The sequence below is a fragment of the Anabas testudineus genome, chromosome 2, assembly GCF_900324465.2.
Source record: "Anabas testudineus chromosome 2, fAnaTes1.2, whole genome shotgun sequence".
In the NCBI taxonomy this organism is placed as follows: Eukaryota; Metazoa; Chordata; class Actinopteri; order Anabantiformes; family Anabantidae; genus Anabas; species Anabas testudineus.
Window position 1 is genome coordinate 10,226,830 of NC_046611.1, and position 18,950 is coordinate 10,245,779.

Consider the following 18,950-nt stretch of genomic DNA (forward strand, 5'->3'; position numbering starts at 1 on the left):
TTATTGTGAAGGACCGCAGGCTGATTGGTGTTTAAACACAGCTGTTAAATCTAATTTCTTGCTCGTCTATATGAATATGGACGCACCTTGGAGAATATTGGCAAACACAATGCAAGCTCATTTGGTTTTAGTCATTTCCTCATTTCCTCTTCCTGTCTGCCTCCATTCAGCTATCGTGCCTCACAGCAACAATACGCAACCTTACTCATGCTGGGGAACCCCCAAATACAGTAGACATGTCTGTGACCAAAGGGTCCCATTCATAAGTAGACAAACGGTTGTTGACGTTTTTTGGCAGCAGTATGGTACCATGCAATTTAAATGAGGGCAAACAGTTGTATGTTGTATGTATGCATTTTTTTGGTAAACCACAGAGTTGTGTTCAAGAATGGAGGGGTCCTCCCTCCACCCACATGTCCCTCCTGTCCCTAGTATGTGGCACAGATAGACTAAAGGACAGCTGGCGTTTCCTGTCAAGAAACTAGTCACGAGGGAAACTGGGAATTCTGCACATCCCCGGCCATTTCCTGTCCTGACTCCCACACATGTGCCCAAGTGCATGGATGTATTTCACACACGCACATGCACTTGGTCGTTTTTGTTTACATACTTAGACTCCATCTTGACAACATGACAAGTTCCTTGTGTGTTTGATATGCTTGCCTAAGCAGGAAACCATCCATCATCAGCACTGTAATGTGCGCGCACACATTAGAGACCAAAGGATTAGATGAGATGGGAAGTTAACGCTACTGTGGGAGTATATTTGTACATGCAGTGACTTAAAGGAGCAGAACACATGTGTTGTCTGGAATGTGACTGCTACTCATCTGAAACAAGCGCCCTTCAACTGCTGTATATCAAATTCCTGTTTATTTTGCCAAGCACCACCTGTTTTATTGCCTTGCACCTACCTACTGACTGTTTTATCACACACTTTTATAACCTTTTTACATCAAAGAATGGCTTTCAGATCGCTTCTCAAGAATTCAATAAAACCATAAAGGCTTAGACACAGAAAAACAGACATTTACTTTAAGCTACATGATCAAACGAACAGGGGTTGTCAGAGGGGTTAAGGTGCAGAGAGTGGAGAACAGAAAGGAATGACGCACAATTCAAAACAGTGAGTTTTCACTTTGAATGGACCCTCTTAGGCTGGACTGCACCAAGACAGGGTCAGGCTGTACTGTCTCATTTAGCTTAATGACTGTCCTTTAAGTAGGTCTTTTGCAGCTGACCAGGTGCGACGACTCCTGTGCTTTTCCATGCTTCCCTTCCACTTGACACACACATCACCAGATTAGACGATATTCTTCCTCCCTGCACACACTGGCATGTGTGGGTGTTTAGACAGTGTCATGTTACCCAACGAGGAGAATGCATAAACAACAAGTCTGCTCAAACTGACCTAGAATTGATATGAAGAGGCAGGAAGGTATGTCAGAATATTGTAGTATATTGTGGCGCCGTTTTCGCACTCATCTCAACCGCTAATGCCTTATATTACGTCCTTGACTCAATGGTTGGTCTGTCCTTGCAAAACATTGTTAAAAACAACTATTTACTAAAGATCCTCAGATTGTCTGATATTTGATTATTCATAACTGTCTACTGCTTATTGAACATATTTACTATACAGTGCTGTATATGAGCTGGATTGGAGTCAAGCAGGCACACGTTTGAATTTTGCAGTTGCACCAGTTTCTTTTGTGTCCAGTAGAGGGAGCTCTATGATCGGCTGTAACAGCTGGGCTCCAAAACCAACCTATCTCCACTCACACTGGGCTATATATCCCCCTCTACTACCTGCTAGTGTTGTTGAGTGCTTTGATTGACATTTGCTCCATGGGCACATTACTGGTTTAGTGATTCACTGCCGGTTTTAGGTTCTGAAAACTCTCAATTTAGATCATCCTGCCCGGTGCTCTCCTCCTCCTCCCCTCCACCAGCATGCCTCTCTTTTAGGTCCTTAGCTGGGTTGAGTTGTAGGGTGTGTCAGTGGTGAACAGCACATTAGACACTACAGGGCATCCCGCCGATTAGACTGCACAGGGTGCCCGCTAGGGGTCCATGAGCAGTTGTCATGGTAACAGGCAGTGAGGTTGGCATGAGCTGAGCTGAACGTTTTTTTTTTTTTTTTTTTTTTTTTTTAGATCGTCCCTGCTGTGTGGGTGTGATCTGATAGCATGTGAGTTTCTGTGGACTCATCTGATAATTTTTGTCTGCTGTCTTCCTTTTCTTTGTCTGTGTATTTCTCTGTGTATGTGTGTGTGTGTGTGTGTGTGTGCAGATGGAGCAGGTATCAGATGATGAGTTGGACCATGGAGCAGAGGAGGACAGCGATAAGGAGGACCAAGACCTGGACAAGATGTTTGGAGCCTGGCTGGGAGAGCTGGACAAGCTCACACAGGTTACTACACGCACAAGCGCACACATGCAGTAAGGATGGCTGGTTGCAATGATACAGACTCGCACAGGTAGAAGAGCAGAGAAGAGGGAAGGGGCTGTATCCATAGCAACCTTAACACTGCTAATCCCCTCTCCCTATGCTGTATCCTAGCAACTCCCCTCCCACCACCACTTTGTAATGTGTATTTGTGCAGGTCTGTGTGTGAGTAACAACATGGTAGACATGGTTGCTTAGATCCTGCACTGTGACTGTAATGTCAGAATGTGTGTGGTTTTTACATAGGTGCACCTAACAAACTGCTTGTCTGTGCATCTGCTCTGCAGAGTCTCGATGATGGCAGGCCACAGAAGACACTGCAGAAGCCTCCTCTCAGGCAGGAGACAAACATAGCAAACTTCTCCTACCGATTCTCGATGTATAACATAAATGGTGAGAAAAACATCAGAAAAAGGTCAGAAACATTGATTGCTAGCACCCACACCCTGCGCTCTGATCTCCCATTATCCCTTCTCTGCTTTCCACAGAGGCGTTGAACCAAGGAGAAACGGTAGACTTGGATGCCCTGATGGCCGACCTGTGCTCCATCGAACAGGAGCTCAGCACCATTTCCAAACCAAACTCCACATCTCGCGGCCAGAGCAAAGGCCAGCAGAGCGCCCCTGGGGGGCGCAGTGCTAGTACCAAACACATAGGCACAAGTGGAGGGGGGAGTAGCGGAGGTAGTCCAGCTGAATTATGTTCATTTATGACAGTGTTTTATCATCGGTTACAGAATAGTTGCTGCACAAATTCTCAAACAGACAAAAGACTGTCTCTGCTTGTATTTGATATAACATCCCAGTATGTTGGGTGTGTTTCACTATAATATAGAGGAAAATGAAACAGTTAGCACTATCAATTTTACAACATAAAAATGAGAAATATAACCTTGTGATAGTTGACTAAAGAATCTGAAATGAACATATTGTGTTCATATTTTAATGTTTTAAAAAATGGTAAAAAAACTGGGAGATTTAATGAAACCGATCAAACAATTTTTTGAAAAAGCATCATATATCAATCTGAATTGTGCCTTCCTCACCCTGTGCCTAAATGTTGAACCTACCAACAGGAAGCACCAGTAGCAGTACACGGGCATCACCAGCCAACACAGTACGAGGCGGCAGCATCAACACCCGCCCTGCGGCCTCCAACATCTCCTTGGATGACATCACCTCTCAGCTGGAGAAGGCGTCTCTCAGCATGGATGAAGCGGCTCGTCAGACAACCTCTTCTTCTTCTTCCTCCGCATCTTCATTCTCCTCCACCACGCTCCGGCGGCCTTCATCAGGTTCCTCCGGCGGTGGTCAGCACCGCAGGACGGGCTCTGTGGGCACAGTGAGTGAGCAGGAAGCTGCGTCACAGCGGTCCAGTGTAAATTCAGCATGTGCTTCAGCGTCCAGCATGGACTCCCTGGATATTGATAAAGTTACGACGGGAGGAGAGGTGGAGGGCCAAAGCAGCCCGAGCACACAAGGACAAAACCAGACCAGCACAGAGGTACACACAAACACTGAGAAACACATACCAAGGACATCCAAGTGGTGTAGTCATAGTATCATCAGCTAATAGGAGTGTGTGTGTTAATAAGGTCTCTGTTCAAGTAAGTCACTGAAGACACAAAATACACATTATACAAAACACACATTGCATTTCCCAGAATCCTGCATGTTTAACCACACAGCATGACATTTGGAAGAAACTGCATGGCTGAAGTGCACTGAGAGACAATCCACAATACAGCTTGTGTATTGTGGATTGGATGATGTATTCATGAATACATTGTAATCTGATATAAGTGTGTTTTGGATTACATGTTGTTATCTGCCATTTCTAAATTTCTTTACTCATCACGCACGCTGGCTCTCTAACACTAAAACATCGACTGAAGTATGTTTGAGAGGAACCCGTTTCGGAAAAGAAGACAAACAAGGATTTTTGTATTATTAGTATTAATAATAATATTATTAACATTATTTAAATTCAGAAGAAACGGGTTTACATGTTAACACGAAGTCTTGCATGTTCCCCTGTCTCCCTGCATATGTTCATATAATCTGTGTTTGCATCCCTTCCTATTATCCATGGTCTCGATCCACACACACCTTGCCTGCACCGCTTGATTTTCCCAGCATGTAACACTGAGACGCGCCAACAGTAAGCCAGCCAGGCGGCAGCTTGACTTCACCTCTCGAGAGGGTGAAGTGGATCGGGCCACTGTAAGTGCATGTATGTGAGCTTGCATGTGTGCACACATGCCTTGTAGGCAACTTTTCATGTAAAACTGCATTTAAGTTTCTAGCATCACACAGATTTTGACATATTATCACGAAGTTTGCCTGTTTAGATGCTGATTCAAATACTAAATAAACTAATAACAAACTTCATTATTTAAAAGAAATGTAATCAAGATTTTTATTGACTAGATATCAGATTCTACATTTTACCTACAGCTTTTGGTTTGTGTGTATACATGCACATGTAACCATAAACATAGGCATGTACGGTGTGAAAGAGGTTTTGTTGTTAGCCAAAATATACTATACTATGTACTGTACACTCCAGTTTATTGCAGTCGTGTTTGCTCTGTGCATATCTACAGGACCTCTCACAATCATTGCTTCTTTACCCACAGCTGCAGCTAATGAACACAACTGCTGAGCGCTTCATTTATGGAACCTTCTCTCGCTTCCACGCTTCTTTATCCCAAAAAAGATCAAAACACCTGCGATTAATAAGCCTCCAAGAATCATCTGGCACTGACTTCTCTATATTTTTGTCTCTTCCTCTGTCTCTCCTCTGCTCTCCTTTTTTTATATATCCCCTCTCTTCTCCTCACCCAAGCACTCCTATCTGGACCGAGAAACCTCGCTCATTCTGAAAAGCATAGCTGGAAAGCCTTCTCACCTCCTGACCAAGGTGACTTCCTCATACACCCGCTTCTTGGTTTTTCTCCTTTGTGTGTGTGTTTGTGTGTTTTTGTGTGTGTGTATACTGCTCCTGTCTTCTGCTTTGCATGTCTTACAGTGGAAAAATCCATCTTGATAAAAAACAGCTGCTTGCAATCAGACTCATTTATTTACTTATTCTACATAAAATCATTCTTCTGCTGCTTCTCCCAAACGTAAAAGCACCTTCACTGGAACCAACAGGAACGTACAAAGACGTGAAGTGAATTGAAATCCACCATATCAAAAAAGACAAGACCACAGCACAAATAATAAAAATGAAATAGACATCTGACAAGTTGGAGAATGGATTTTTCCTCCTCCTCATGCTTATAGAGTGACTACACTTGATTGTTTTTTCCTACATTATTCCACATGTTTCCATCACTGGCATGTGGCCTTTTTTCTCTGTATTCTTTCCTCGTTTATCTCTCGGTGAAGCTGGCTGTTGATTTGCTCTCTGCCTTCATTAAGAAAGGACATTTGATGTTACTAAAGCCGCTACGATTAATTGAGAAGTTATTGGTCAGAAATTTAACTGGCAAATAACTGATGTGAGGATCACATCATTGAGTCAGACACAATGACGTGCAAGGTAAGGAGGTAGTTAAACTACTCGTTTAGTTACATACAGTTGAGTACTCATTAACATGATCCAGAGTTAAAACTTTTTCCACCGCTTTCTCACATTATATAGACTAAACAATTAGTCAATAATTAAAATAATATTAGTTGCAGTCCTGTTCTCTAAAGGTCTCAAGATTGTGTGTTTTTGTGCATCATGTTTGAGTTTTAGTTGTCTTGGGAAGAATCATTTGGAACATGAACCCTCTGTGCTCCACTGTTCATCGTCACATGTTGGTCCCACCTTTCCAGTGCTCTATTTTCCTGTACTGGAGCAAATGTATTGGTTACAGCGTTTGGCTGCTGTGAAAAGCTTATGCTGATCAGATGTGTGCAGATTTGTGGTTTCGTGTTGGCCTACCATCGCTACAGGATGTGTAGCCAAGTGCACAGCCAGGAATTCCAAGAGAGCCAAGCACTATGAAATAAACCATAATTTATTGTAATCTTAAATGGTAAAAGAGGTTTTCTATGGACTGGAAAACTCAAGACGAAAGAGGTTTTTTTAGGACTTAAAAACAAAAGACAGCTTTTCACAATTTATGTAAAAGTAACTAAAAAATCAGTTGCGGTTGTGGGGCAGTGAAAACGTTTTTGTTTTTTGTTCCCTTCCAGATAGCGTTACTTTAAATATAATGTCAGCAAGCCGGTGGTGTCCTGCAGTAACATGCACACAGTTCATCTGATGTCAGATTTTACAGCCAAAACCTTGGAGGACAATTGCAAAACAATTAAATTAATTCTGTGTTGCAATCCTATTGGCTTCTGGCAGTCTGTCCGGGTATGCAGAAAGCATTTGAATAGTTTTACAGTGGTGGATCGCCTGCAGCACACAGGCTGTGAGGGAGTTTATGTGTTAGTGTTACTCGATGGAAGAGGGCAAGTCTCGATCACCTCATCTCACAAATTCTCTTCCTCTCATGTGAATCGAATACTGAATGACCGCGGGATGTTTGGGGACAAGCAAGGAGGCAGAGAGTGGGAAGACATCAAAGAAAGAGGGTGCCAAGATTTTTTATTTATTTATTTATTCATTTATTTATTACAGGCTAGGCAGAAGAGCCTTTTAAAATTAGCTCTGCTGGGGCTGAGTGTGAAAGTAACAGAGAAAATGGCTGTGACATAGGTATTAGACTAATGTCTAACAAAAAGCAGGGTGTAGGTGTCATGTGGTGAGGGAATAATGGAGGGGAGAGGGACATGTGGAGGAGTTACGCTGACATTTCTGGGGCTAAACCCACAGTGTGACTCAGATTGACTCTGGACTGTAATCTGCACAGCCTCCGTGACCTCGCCTCTATTGGTGTTTCACTTGCTCTCTCTCTCTCTCTCACACACACACAGAGGGGTTCACACTTGGATGACTAAAAGCCTGCCACTATGTGTTGGCCAAACAGAGAGTTGGCTTTATTGCATTAATGTTTATGTCCCCTGGACTTGGTCATGTGGAAAAGGTAGTCTAGGTCAAGGAGCAGGGGGAGTTCTTGAGATAAGAGGCATGGAGCAGTTTTTAATACCCCTCACCCCTCTCTCTCTTTTAACACACATGTGTATACGCACGTGTTCAAATATTTAGCACTTCAGCATCTCATTCACCAGAGTTCCACTCTCCGTCCTTGTCACTGTAGTTTGGCTCAAGGGCCAGCGTTGGTCACGGTTTCCCCCTTTGTCTCGATTGGCTAAAGGGTTGAGGGACTTGCAAATGGGGCTTGCTGGTTGGCTGAACTGTCATTCTACTATTTTTGTGGGGATTACGCTCTATCGATTGGGCACGCTCCCAAAACCTTGCATCTGTTTGAGGGAGAGAGAGAGATGGGGGGGTGGGGGGGAAGCGAGAGACGAGGAAGCAGGAAGAGAGGGTGGAAGGAGGAGGGGGAGGGGCACCGTCCTCCCTACTGTCTCACTTAGGGTTTTAGTCAGGTTGCGATCATCTCGAATGCACATGTCTGTGTGTCAGTGAACCTGCGCTGTCACTGCAAGTGTCTGCTCAACACAGCCTGAGCTAGCCTGACTGCTGTCGTCTTTGAGTGATGGAAGCCGTGGATGCGAGGTTCGCCTGCTGAGGATCATGGTGGAAGTTTTGTTGTAGCAGTAGCCTAATGTGAAAGGTGGCAAGTGGGGGGAAATTTAGGTTTTTTTTTTTTTTTTTTAATAATTTCGCTTCTGTCTTGCAATGTAAAGACAAACGACACAGCTTTCGTCTTTTTCTTTTCAATCATGGACACATTGTTGTTTAAAATGTGTATTCATTTTTTGGCTTTTTGTTTTTTTAAACATGATCTTTGTAGGACATCATTGTGTCTTTGCTTAGAGGACACAGAGGCTTTCTGAACTGATCGTACACTCATCCGCAGCCTCTCGCCTTTTGGGGATCCTCTACTATTGTTTCCCTTCTGCTGTATAGCAAGATCAAAGGAAACTGCTGCAGCTCCATATGAATCCAATATGGAACCATAGACGGCGAATGGAGCGCCATATTTGAGGGAACACCAGACCAATGTCACAATAGGAGAAGTTTAACATTTGTTTTCTGATCAAATATTCAAGCACATTTGATAAAACACACCCACTCGCACACGTGGAAGCGTACACAACCTGCGGAATGGAGGTGATGGCATCTTGTTGGCGGGGGCAGGTAAGCCACCCAAAGCAAAATTAGGTTTCCATCTGACGCTGTGTGCCGTGGTGTCCCGAGGCTTGTGCATTTAGATGGTTTTGAAGGCTGCTTACTATTTAATGAAGTTGTGTGTGCATGATGTCTTATTCCTGCCAGAGGAATTGTGAAAGACTTGGGTTGACGGGGATGAGGCAAGGCTATGAAATCGTGAACCGTTTTTTTTTTTGTGTGTGTGTGTGGAACGGCGTCTGTTTGTGTGTGGTTTTGTCCGAATGACGGCTATGTTAACCGTGCTCATGTGTGTCCATCTAGGAGGAGCAAGCTGCCAAATTGAAGGCAGAGAAGATCCGAGTCGCTCTGGAGAAAATCAAGGAGGCACAGGTCAAAAAGGTATGACTAGATCTTTCCTTTGTACACATGCGCTCCAATTCACTGACTCAGTTTCCCCTCTGATCCGTCTCATATAATAATTGCTGTCTTGTCATATTCACTGCACGCTGCATTTCTTTGTGAACTTCATTCACAGTGAGGCGGTGAAGCACACAGAAAATAGGTCATTGCAGTGTTTGATTGTGTGTGTGTGTGTGTGTGTGTGTGTGTGTATCTGCTGGGGAGGGAAATCAGAAAGAGGCTTCAGAAAAAAAAGATGGGGTGTGCGCTGCAAGACAATGCAGACACGTTTCACGTTACTTAAACCACCCAAGCCGGGTGGTAGGCGAGTAGATTGCTCCATTGAAACCGATGGCTTGTGCTTGTTACTTCATTCGGATGTCAGGATGGAGCTTTACAGACAGACCATTTTTACCAGTGTGTCCCCCAGTGAATGAACTGTTTCTGTAAATGAGACTAGTGTTATTTAGCACAATGGTGTGCTTTTATATACCTTCTATTCACTCTGTCAACTCAGTACACTCTGACACAATAAAGAGTTACATAAAAAACCTTGACCATGGCTAACAAAGCTGGTTTGGTGTGTTCAATTGTTTCTGCTGTGGTTGTCAGCATTTCCTACATCAATCTATGCCTCACAGTTAACAACATTTGAGGTGCTATAGTTTCATTGCCATTCTGCCAGACTAAGGGGTTTTAGGGGTCTCTCCTGTGAGAAATGTGGGTCAGACTGTAGCTCAGCCCCATGTCTCCCTGGATTCCCATTCGTCCAAGTCTCTATCCAATCAGCTGCACCCACTTAGCGATCAGAATTTGGGGTCTTAGCAGGAGGGGGCATGCAGGAGGTCAGGGAATTGTGAAGGCTTTATTTGGCTTTACACCATGACAAGTCTTATGTAGGCTACGATTGTGTGAGGTTGGATTTGGCCACATGTGTGTTTTTCACGTTCAGCTCAGTTTGCTTGTTATGGAGGACGTGTGTTTGCCTGTGACTGCAAAGCTTTAACTAGATTATTGGATTTTAGTGTTGTGATGTTTAGAGTCTAGTGACCTATTAACACATAAATAGTTCCATGTATTAACAACTTATTTTACATGCAAGACCAGATTTTATCCCTGCAGCACATCGGAGATGTGTATTGCCAACCAAAATCTAGATTGAGATTTGGGGTACTCTGTCGCAAAAATATTATAGCATTGTAAAGTAAAATGTATTTATTATAAAGGTTTTGAAGAGGTTTTTGCTATACAGGCCTTGAATTTTATGAACATTTAGGGTTATTGCTCTTCTGTTAAAGCTGATAGGAGATCATTATCCATTAGACCATAGCTATTTGCTAAGTTTACTGTTATTTTGACAAACATTTCACTTCTAGTAGCAATAAGAAATAAAAGGTGACTAACTAGGCCAGTTTTATTCACCATTGGCAGCAACAAATCCCTTTTCCATAGGTATTAAATGTGATGTGGAATTAAAGATTTACTACATGAACATGTTCCAACTAAAAACCTAAATCAGTAATAAAGGATGAATAAATCAAATGATAAGATGAATCTCCCCTGAAATGAATAATCTTCTCCCCCCTCCTCTTCCTCAGCTGGTGATCAGGGTCCACATGTCAGACGAGAGCTCCAAGACCATGATGGTGGACGAGCGGCAGACGGTCAGGCAGGTGCTGGACAGCCTGCTGGATAAGTCACACTGTGGCTACAGCCCCGACTGGTCTCTTGTGGAAACCATCAATGAGCTACAGATGGGTAAGACAGGTTGCACCACACCTGAGTCAATTAACCATTGTTTACATTTTGCTTCAGTCTCCACCGTTGGCATGTTAGTGTAAAGAGTGTAGATCAACGTAAGTAAGTAAGTAACACGTGCTGTATAATTATCTGCGGTCTAAGAATAGTCACAGCTGGTGATTCCAGGCTATTTGCCAGGCTTACAGTTAAAGGATTTGCCCCACCCAAAAAACAGAAATCTCTAGAGGGTGGAAATTAACATCATATTTTCAGGTCAGCAGAAAAACTGCATATCTTGCACATTATCTTCATTCCTCCTTCTCTCTCATCTCCTTTGTCCCCTTTCATCTCAGAGCGTATCTTTGAGGATCATGAGAACTTGGTGGAGAATCTATTAAACTGGACCCGGGACAGCCACAACAAGCTGATGTTCATCGAACGCATCGAGAAATATGCTCTTTTCAAGAACCCTCAGGTGTGCATCCATTACGCATCCATATGCATATACAGCAGAGTAAGCTCTGATCACCAGGTGATGGTTATCCCAAAAGCTGCTGTTCAGTGGCAACTGGACTTTTGCCCCCTGAACAGAAATTATTGGGATACCCTCTTTGTGGCCTCTGTAGCCACGCTGCCATTCAGTGTGTAAAAGCAGAAAGCATATGCCTTACACACAAACACATTGCTTATGCATGATCAGTGCCTGCACAGCCCGCAGAGCCATAGAGTGAACAAGGCTGTGTGTTTGTGTGGGAGAGTTGGAAGTAGGTCAAAGCTCTAAAGCAAGTAAAGGTGAATAATTTATTTAACATAAGATGAGGTGAGCGCCCCCCCCCGGCTTTCTACTCACTTCACCTTTTGCTCATTTCCAGAACTATTTGTTGGGGCGGAAGGAGACATCAGAAATGGCTGACAGGAATAAAGAAGCTTTGTTAGAGGTGAGATTACTAATTCACATGACTTCATATGTCTACTAATCAAGTGGATGAACTTAAATAAGCATTCTCGTACTTGTGTGTGTATCTAGGAGTGTTTCTGTGGTGGCTCGGTGTCTGTGCCAGAGATTGAGGGTGTCCTGTGGCTCAAAGAGGATGGGAAGAAGTCCTGGAAGAAGCGTTACTTCCTCCTCAGGGCTTCAGGGATCTACTATGTCCCCAAGGGCAAAGCCAAGGTCAGTGAGACTTGACATGATGTACTGAAGGCACATATACACACTACTCACACAAAAATAAGATAGGGAGCAGAAATGTGGGTTGGGGTTATGAAAACCAGATTCACAAAGCCTGCTTGATGGTATTTCCTGTTTTGTTTTGTTTTTTGTTCACTTTTGTTTTTTGCTTGTGTCCTATTTTAGGCATTACTGTTCTTCAAAGTCGTTTCCAGACACTTTTCTGACACTTTGAGTCTTAAATACCATCACATAACTACACACCAATACCGTTGATGTTTTTGTTACCTACTTTTGATCCTACTGCACATTATAGTGCCAGCTCAGGCATATCCATAATTACCCTCTAAAACATGTACACATAAAACAGCGACTACTGTGAGACTAAAGTCTCATAGCATAATTATTTAAAGACAAATTAAAGCAACTTTGCTCAAGCACAGAAACATAATATTCTCCAGAAATAGTTGAACATTAATATTGTAATATAGAGTCTGCGCTGTGTGGGTAGCTACTTGACTTTATGGGACCAAATAGAAGCCGTCCTGTCTGAAAGTCTCTATGCTTTAAGTTATTTGGGCCTCATGAGCAGCATGCAGCTTCAGCATACAGCTTTAATCAACCTCAGTCCTTTTTTTAAGTCGATCATGCATTATTACACCTCACCGTCTTCTGTGTCCCCTTCTCTGCAGGCGTCCAGAGATCTCGTGTGCTTCCTGCAGTTGGACCATGTTAACGTGTACTACGGCCAGGACTACCGCAGCAAATACAAGGCTCCCACTGACTACTGCCTGGCCCTGAAGGTGACGCTTCTGTTGCTAAATCAACCACTTAATGTCAGAAACCTGGGTTTTATGACCTCGATTATAATAATAACAACAAGATTAAGTTTGTTTCAGGTGTCACATTTGCATGTGGAACATGTTAACTGTTAATAAAAAACAAAATATAAAGAACTGTAACTGCCAGTGAACAAGTCATCATTAGGCTGTAAAACCAAAACAATAGAAAACAAGATAGCCATATTTGACAGAAGAATGTTTCCCTGGTGAGTAAAACTCTTCACAGCACTAGACCAAGAACATCCTCCAGGAAATAGGGGTCAAGGATGTGTGTGATTTTTTCTAGTATGTCTAAAATAGCGATGCACACATGTGAAATTGTTCTTGTAGAGCTCTTGTCTTGCAGGGGACCAATGTGCGTGCAGCTTTTGCCGTTAGCTTTACCCAAGATAAATGGCTTTGCTTCCAAACAAGGCAATTGCATATGTCTAATGTTATTTGATAATCATTAGATATCATGTGATTTATTTTTTTCATTATCATGAAGATTCTGTCATTTATCACTGCACATATAGAGGCAGGGATAATTAAATAGGCATTTATTTCTTCTTGCAGCATCCACAAATCCAGAAGAAGTCCCAGTACATCAAGTATCTGTGCTGCGACGATGTCAGGACGCTGCACCAATGGGTGAATGGAATTCGCATTGCCAAGGTTAGTCTAGACCAGAGTTCCTGCTTTGATTCCGTTTAGTCAACAAAAATAGGCACTTTTAAAGTGATTTTATGGGACTGAGTTCTCTCACCTTGTGCGTTTGTGTGTAGTATGGGAAGCAGCTATATGTAAACTACCAGGAAGCCATGAAGAGGACAGAGGCGGCCTATGATTGGTCCTCTCTCTCTACCTCCAGCATCCGATCAGGCTCCAGCTCTGCCAGCATACCAGGTAATTCACTGAAGAAATCTTTGGCTTAGATCGTATATGGGTGTAAATTATATACGTAATAAAAAACCTGTTAATCGTTTGTTATAATATCTTTCCCCTTCGTGTGCTTCATATTTATTACTGACTGTACTAGGAGCTCCCAGAAAGGCCTAACCTAATTTGTGTTGTGTTTCTCAGAGTCTCAGTCTAATCATTCAGGCCACTCAGACAGTGGAGTGGACACAGGCTCCTCTCATGGCCGGTCCCAGAGTGTTGTGAGCTCCATTTTCTCTGAGGCCTGGAAGAGAGGTACCCAGATTGAGGAGAACACCAAGGTACAGTTTCCTTTCAAAGGCTGATTTCATGGATTTAAAAAATAGTTTGTTTGTAATTTGTTTCAAATTCTCATGTCGTCTTTTCCTGCAGATGAGAATGGAGGCATCCAGGGGGGCAACACTGCCACATAGTTCACACAGTCAAAGGCATCACAGCCAGCATTCAGTTGACCATGTAGCCCTGACGCCCTCTCCCCAGCCACAGGTGCAGCCCCAGCCCCACCAACAACACCCACCACGGCCTCAGTCCCAGCCCCAGCCTCAGCCTCACCAACAACACCCACCCCATGCCCAGCCCCAGCCTCACCAACAGTACCCCCCACAGCCCCAGCCCCAGCCTCACCAACAGTACTCCCCACAGCCCCAGCCTCACCAACAGTACTCCCCACAGCCCCAGCCACACCCACAGTACCCCCCATCGCCCCTGTCCCAGCCTCACCCACAGTACCCCCAACCGCCCCAGTCCCAGCCTCACCAACAGTACTCCCCACAGTCCCAGCCCCAGTCCCAGCCCCAGTCCCAGCCCCAGTCCCAAACATACCAACAGCTGCCATCAATGCTGCCCCAGACACCAACCCATCCTCAACACCACCACCTGCCTCCCCAGCCTCCATCTCCTCAGCAGACCCCGCAACCACCGCTGCAGTCACCTCAGTGCCCTCAGCAGCCACCACAGTCTCCACAGCAGCAACAGCCACACTCCATCAGCAGCTACAACCGCGTGCCCCCACAGCAGGAACAGGTGTCACCTCCGCCACCACCACCTCCACCGCCACCTCCTCCCCCTCCCCCACCTCTGCCCCCAGCTCAGATGGTTTCGCACCACTCACCGGCTCTCACTATGTACAAGTACAGCACCATCACCAGGCTGCAGAACCAGAAGGCTGCCGATCACCGCAGGTTGCCCAGTCACCTCCATGCAACAGCTCAGCAAGTTCTACCCCCAGCTCCAACACCACCTGCAGCTCAGGTGTCCGTCAAACCCAATGTGAATCACATTGCAGCAAGGACTAATGTCCCACCACCCCCTCCACCTCCTCCTCCGCCATCTATGCCAACCCCTGGATCAGCTATGGCTGTGTTAAAGCTGGGCCCTCCCAGCCCTGCTACCCCGCCTGCCTTCATTCCTCCACCTCCCATGCCTCCACCTGCTCCACAGACCAATGGATTAGCATTTCCTCCACCTCCTCCTCCCCCTCCACCTCCACCCGCGCCTGCTCCCATGAGCCAGCCTGTTTACCCCAACGGGCTGAAGCAGGCACTGAAGGAAAGGTTTCCCAGCCCTCCACGGGATCTCTTGTCCCCTAATGGTGACCTGGAGGAGTCCCCACCTCCTGCCCCTGCTCCACCACCCCCACCTCCTCCACCTCCGCCCCCACCACCACCTCCTCCTCCTCCCCAGCAGTTCCCTGTGCCAGCTCAATTCCCACCACCTCCACCAGCACCACCTAAAACCTTTAACCCAGGCTTTCTTCCTCATACTGCCCCAAAGCCTGTGTCACCAGTCACCCCTTTTCCTCCTGCACCACCTTCTGCTGGCTTGGGTGGTCCAGCACCTCCACCACCACCACCTCCTCCCCCCCCCTGCACCCCTCAAGAAGCAGTTCAGCCTCCAGACAGGCCAGACCTCTAGCCAACCCCCTCCAACTCTGCCCAAGCAGCACAGCCTTTCCAAGCCACCACCTATTTCTACAGGAGCCCCTCCTACCATGTCTTTGGTCAAACAGCTAGCAAGTCAGTTTCCAGGAGCTTCATCCCAAGGAGCCAGTCATACAGAGAGCCCCAAGGCTCCCCTCTCGCCCCCTGCAGTCAAGACCAAACCAAAATGGCAGCCTGGCGGTGGCCCACAACTACAGTCTCCCGAGTTCCCTCCTCCTCCTCCAGACGGCAACGCTGGATTTCCTTCCCCTCCGCCTCCTCCACCGCCACCTCCCCCAGCACCTGTCACAGGCCCAACACCACCTCCTCCACCACTTCCCCCTGCAAACCTGGGCTCCCCTACGAAGACATCGCCTTCTGGCTCCTTTAATTTTGGTGGCAAAAAACCTCCTCCCACCCCACAGAGGAACTCCAGCATCAAGTCCAACTCCTCAGCCTCCTACAACGAATCCAGGAGGAATTTGCTCAGCAAATTTACTCCACAGAGCAACACCCCACCTTCCTCCCCCTGCCCCATTTTCTCCTCCACTGGATCCCCTTCCAAGGACCAGTCAGCAGGACCTCCTGCTCCCCCAAAACCAGGCAAGCTCAACCTGGCCAACCTGCCCTTGGCACTCCAGGCCAAAGTGAGCCAGGTGAAACAAATCAGTGGCGACTTTCCGTCTCCACCACCAGAATGTGGCTATTTCCCACCTCCTCCCACAGCCTCGGAGCTCTTCCCCCCTCCTCCACCTTCTGGCAGTGACACCCATAACGGAGGCCCTCCTAGGGTAGCTGTGGTCAACCCTCAGCCGCAGGCTCCACCTCCTCCACCACCCGTCTCTCTTGTCAGCAACTCAACATGGGGAAAGAGCTCACTGAAAAAAACTCCTCCACCGACACTTGGGCGGCGCAGTAACACGACCCCAGAGCCCCCTCCACTCTCACCACCTCGACCCACATCCCCAAAGGGCAGCTCAGGCCAGCCCAATTTCCTAGATGATCTCAACCGGACGCTGAAGCGAAAATCAGTGGGTCGCCAGGGTTCTGTCAACTCAACTGGCCTCACGGGCAAGTTGGACCCTGCAGGGACCATGGATGACATGGTGCTCCCTCCACCGCCCCCTGAGCTGCTCCTGGACCAAGGAAAGCAAAGCAACGGAGGAAACGGTGGCTATATGTCCGGAAACATCTCAGGCTATGCAACATTAAGACGAGGACCCCCACCTGCCCCACCTAAACGGGGAGACGGCACCAAACTTACTGGAGAGTGTTGAACTTTGAGATTAGTGAAGATGGATAAATAGACAATGAAAGAATATATGGAAGTAAACATTCATTAGTAAACTGGAAGTGAATTTCTGAATTCCTTCTAGCGTCTTGGGATCACAGTGATAAATAGAAGACTGTGTATATACTAAAAAGCCAAACCAGACCATGCTCAATTAGTGTTTGCTAATTTTTGTATTTTTTAACAAGCTTGGCATGCTGGATCAGTGAGGTTTACAATATTGGGACAATAAAGACTGGAGCAGGTAAGTTTGTGATCACGGAGGAAAAGTGAGTGGTCTTAATTTTCTGTGATTGTCTAAACTCTCTGGAATAAATTGCATTGTCCTCTGTGGTAAACCCCACCCATCTGGTACAACAAGCAGATTTAAATAAACACTAACAAGAATCGTGCAAATATTACTGGATCCAGGTCTGAGCCAAACCATGTATCTGCTTGTATCCGCCATATACTGTATTTGTGCCACGTACTGGAGGCAAAAAAAAAGGCAACAAAAACACATCAGGATGTTTCTGCTTCGGTACTGCATGGACTCGCGTAACAACAACAACAAGCTGTAAAACATGAAGCTGTTCCGGTGTGTGTGCATGTGTGAGAGAAACCAAGACATGGATACATACATGCATTGTCTGCATGCATGTATGTGTGATTGTATGGTGGTGAAGTATTTAATCATTAGGGAAACCCTATGTGGAGCGGTTTGCTTTTATATGAAATTATTTAATGATTGATAAATGGAAGGATTTTTTTTTTTTAACAAGTCTGTCTTTTAGAAAGCTGGTCAACAGAATATAGAGTGGAACAAAACATTAAGGCATAATGGAATGTATATGGGAAATGTTGTTGAAAAAAATATGAAGTTAATGGTTCATTAGTACAAAACAGTTAAATGTTGTGTTTAAACATTTCTAGACTGTTTCACTACTTGGCAAATGCAAATCAGAAGGAAGCCTTATTCCCAAAGTCTTGCACAGAGGTCAAAGCAGAAAAGGAGAATTCATCCAAAGTCTGAGCAGAGCCTGGACTGTGCAACTGGAAAAAACTATACTTTTTTTTCTTTTAATTTAATGCAAACATGTAATGGACTTCTGTAAAAGGAGAGGAGGATGGTGGTGGTGTGTCTTTGTGGACTGCGTGAGTTCCCTGTGCGCTGGCTTGATTTTGGACCTTTATCCTTCAGTTTGTATCTGTACAGTTGCAGTTGCTGCTCCTTTATTGTTGGTCCCCGCCGCATTCTTAAAGTCACATGGTATCACGGTGCAGGAAGTAGACAGTACAGATTGGCTTCAGGTCATGTGAAGTATGCTCATCTCATCTACATGAGGTGACACCATTGAAAAAAGATACATTTGTCTTGTTAATGTACAGTGCATTAAATCATGTAGTCAATAACAGAAATCTGACTTGCATAAGACTGAATGTTGCTTAGTGTGTCTTTGTTTATTCATGGTGCCATTACTGCTTCAGCCCTTAGTGCATAAGGTAACTCTTGATTTTTGTATCTACAGAATGGATCATGAAGGGTTATCATTTCGAGCAGCAATGCCTTCATTTTTTAGGGTGCTAGCGCTATGCTTCGAAGAACTTATTCTCAACATGCCCTTGTGCGTCAGGATGACATATCATTCAATTAGTTTTAGTTTGGAAATGTATGCCATTGAAGTTTACATGATACATTTAAGAGGAGACCATTACATCCAGTCCATTGAGCTGATCATGAAGAAACCTCAGTGGTGCTTGATTCCATACAAGGCCTGATTGACATGCTTTCCTTTTGTCCTACTCAGCCACAGTGGTATGATTGCCACCTGTAGGCCGTGTGCTGTTTCTTATAACTGAATATCATCGTCCTTACAGTACAGTATGTAAGTTATTGATGTGCTGATGTGAACACAAGGGGCTAAATGACATGAAGAAAATGGTTGCAGATGTGTCCTCTTGCATATAAACTGAAAATCACAATATAAATGTTCAAACCAGACTTCAACCTGTGTCAGAGTGCTCATTTGTTGACATGCTTTAGTTAGCTGGGAAGATGTAT

The 18,950-nt window shown here is 45.1% G+C and overlaps 1 protein-coding gene across 2 annotated transcripts in view; it reads left to right on the top strand.

Annotated features, from left to right (window-relative positions):
- The window catches only part of raph1b (Ras association (RalGDS/AF-6) and pleckstrin homology domains 1b), a 38,437-nt gene extending 19,547 nt beyond the window's left edge, over positions 1–18,890 (top strand). Inside the window, exons 3-18 of one of the 2 annotated variants that reach the window (XM_033326377.1) lie at positions 2,294–2,413; positions 2,737–2,842; positions 2,938–3,132; positions 3,525–3,952; positions 5,297–5,371; positions 8,954–9,031; positions 10,630–10,789; positions 11,125–11,246; positions 11,644–11,709; positions 11,799–11,942; positions 12,632–12,742; positions 13,337–13,435; positions 13,546–13,666; positions 13,844–13,980; positions 14,072–15,513; positions 15,551–18,890. In XM_033326377.1, coding sequence (XP_033182268.1) covers positions 2,294–2,413; positions 2,737–2,842; positions 2,938–3,132; positions 3,525–3,952; positions 5,297–5,371; positions 8,954–9,031; positions 10,630–10,789; positions 11,125–11,246; positions 11,644–11,709; positions 11,799–11,942; positions 12,632–12,742; positions 13,337–13,435; positions 13,546–13,666; positions 13,844–13,980; positions 14,072–15,513; positions 15,551–16,895 — 4,749 coding nt within the window. In that variant the 3' untranslated portion in view covers positions 16,896–18,890. Of the gene's footprint in view, positions 1–2,293; positions 2,414–2,736; positions 2,843–2,937; positions 3,133–3,524; positions 3,953–4,584; positions 4,672–5,296; positions 5,372–8,953; positions 9,032–10,629; positions 10,790–11,124; positions 11,247–11,643; positions 11,710–11,798; positions 11,943–12,631; positions 12,743–13,336; positions 13,436–13,545; positions 13,667–13,843; positions 13,981–14,071 lie in introns of both variants that reach the window. The other variant, XM_026362053.1, reaches the window with a different exon arrangement.
- The last annotated feature ends 60 nt before the right edge of the window (positions 18,891–18,950 follow it).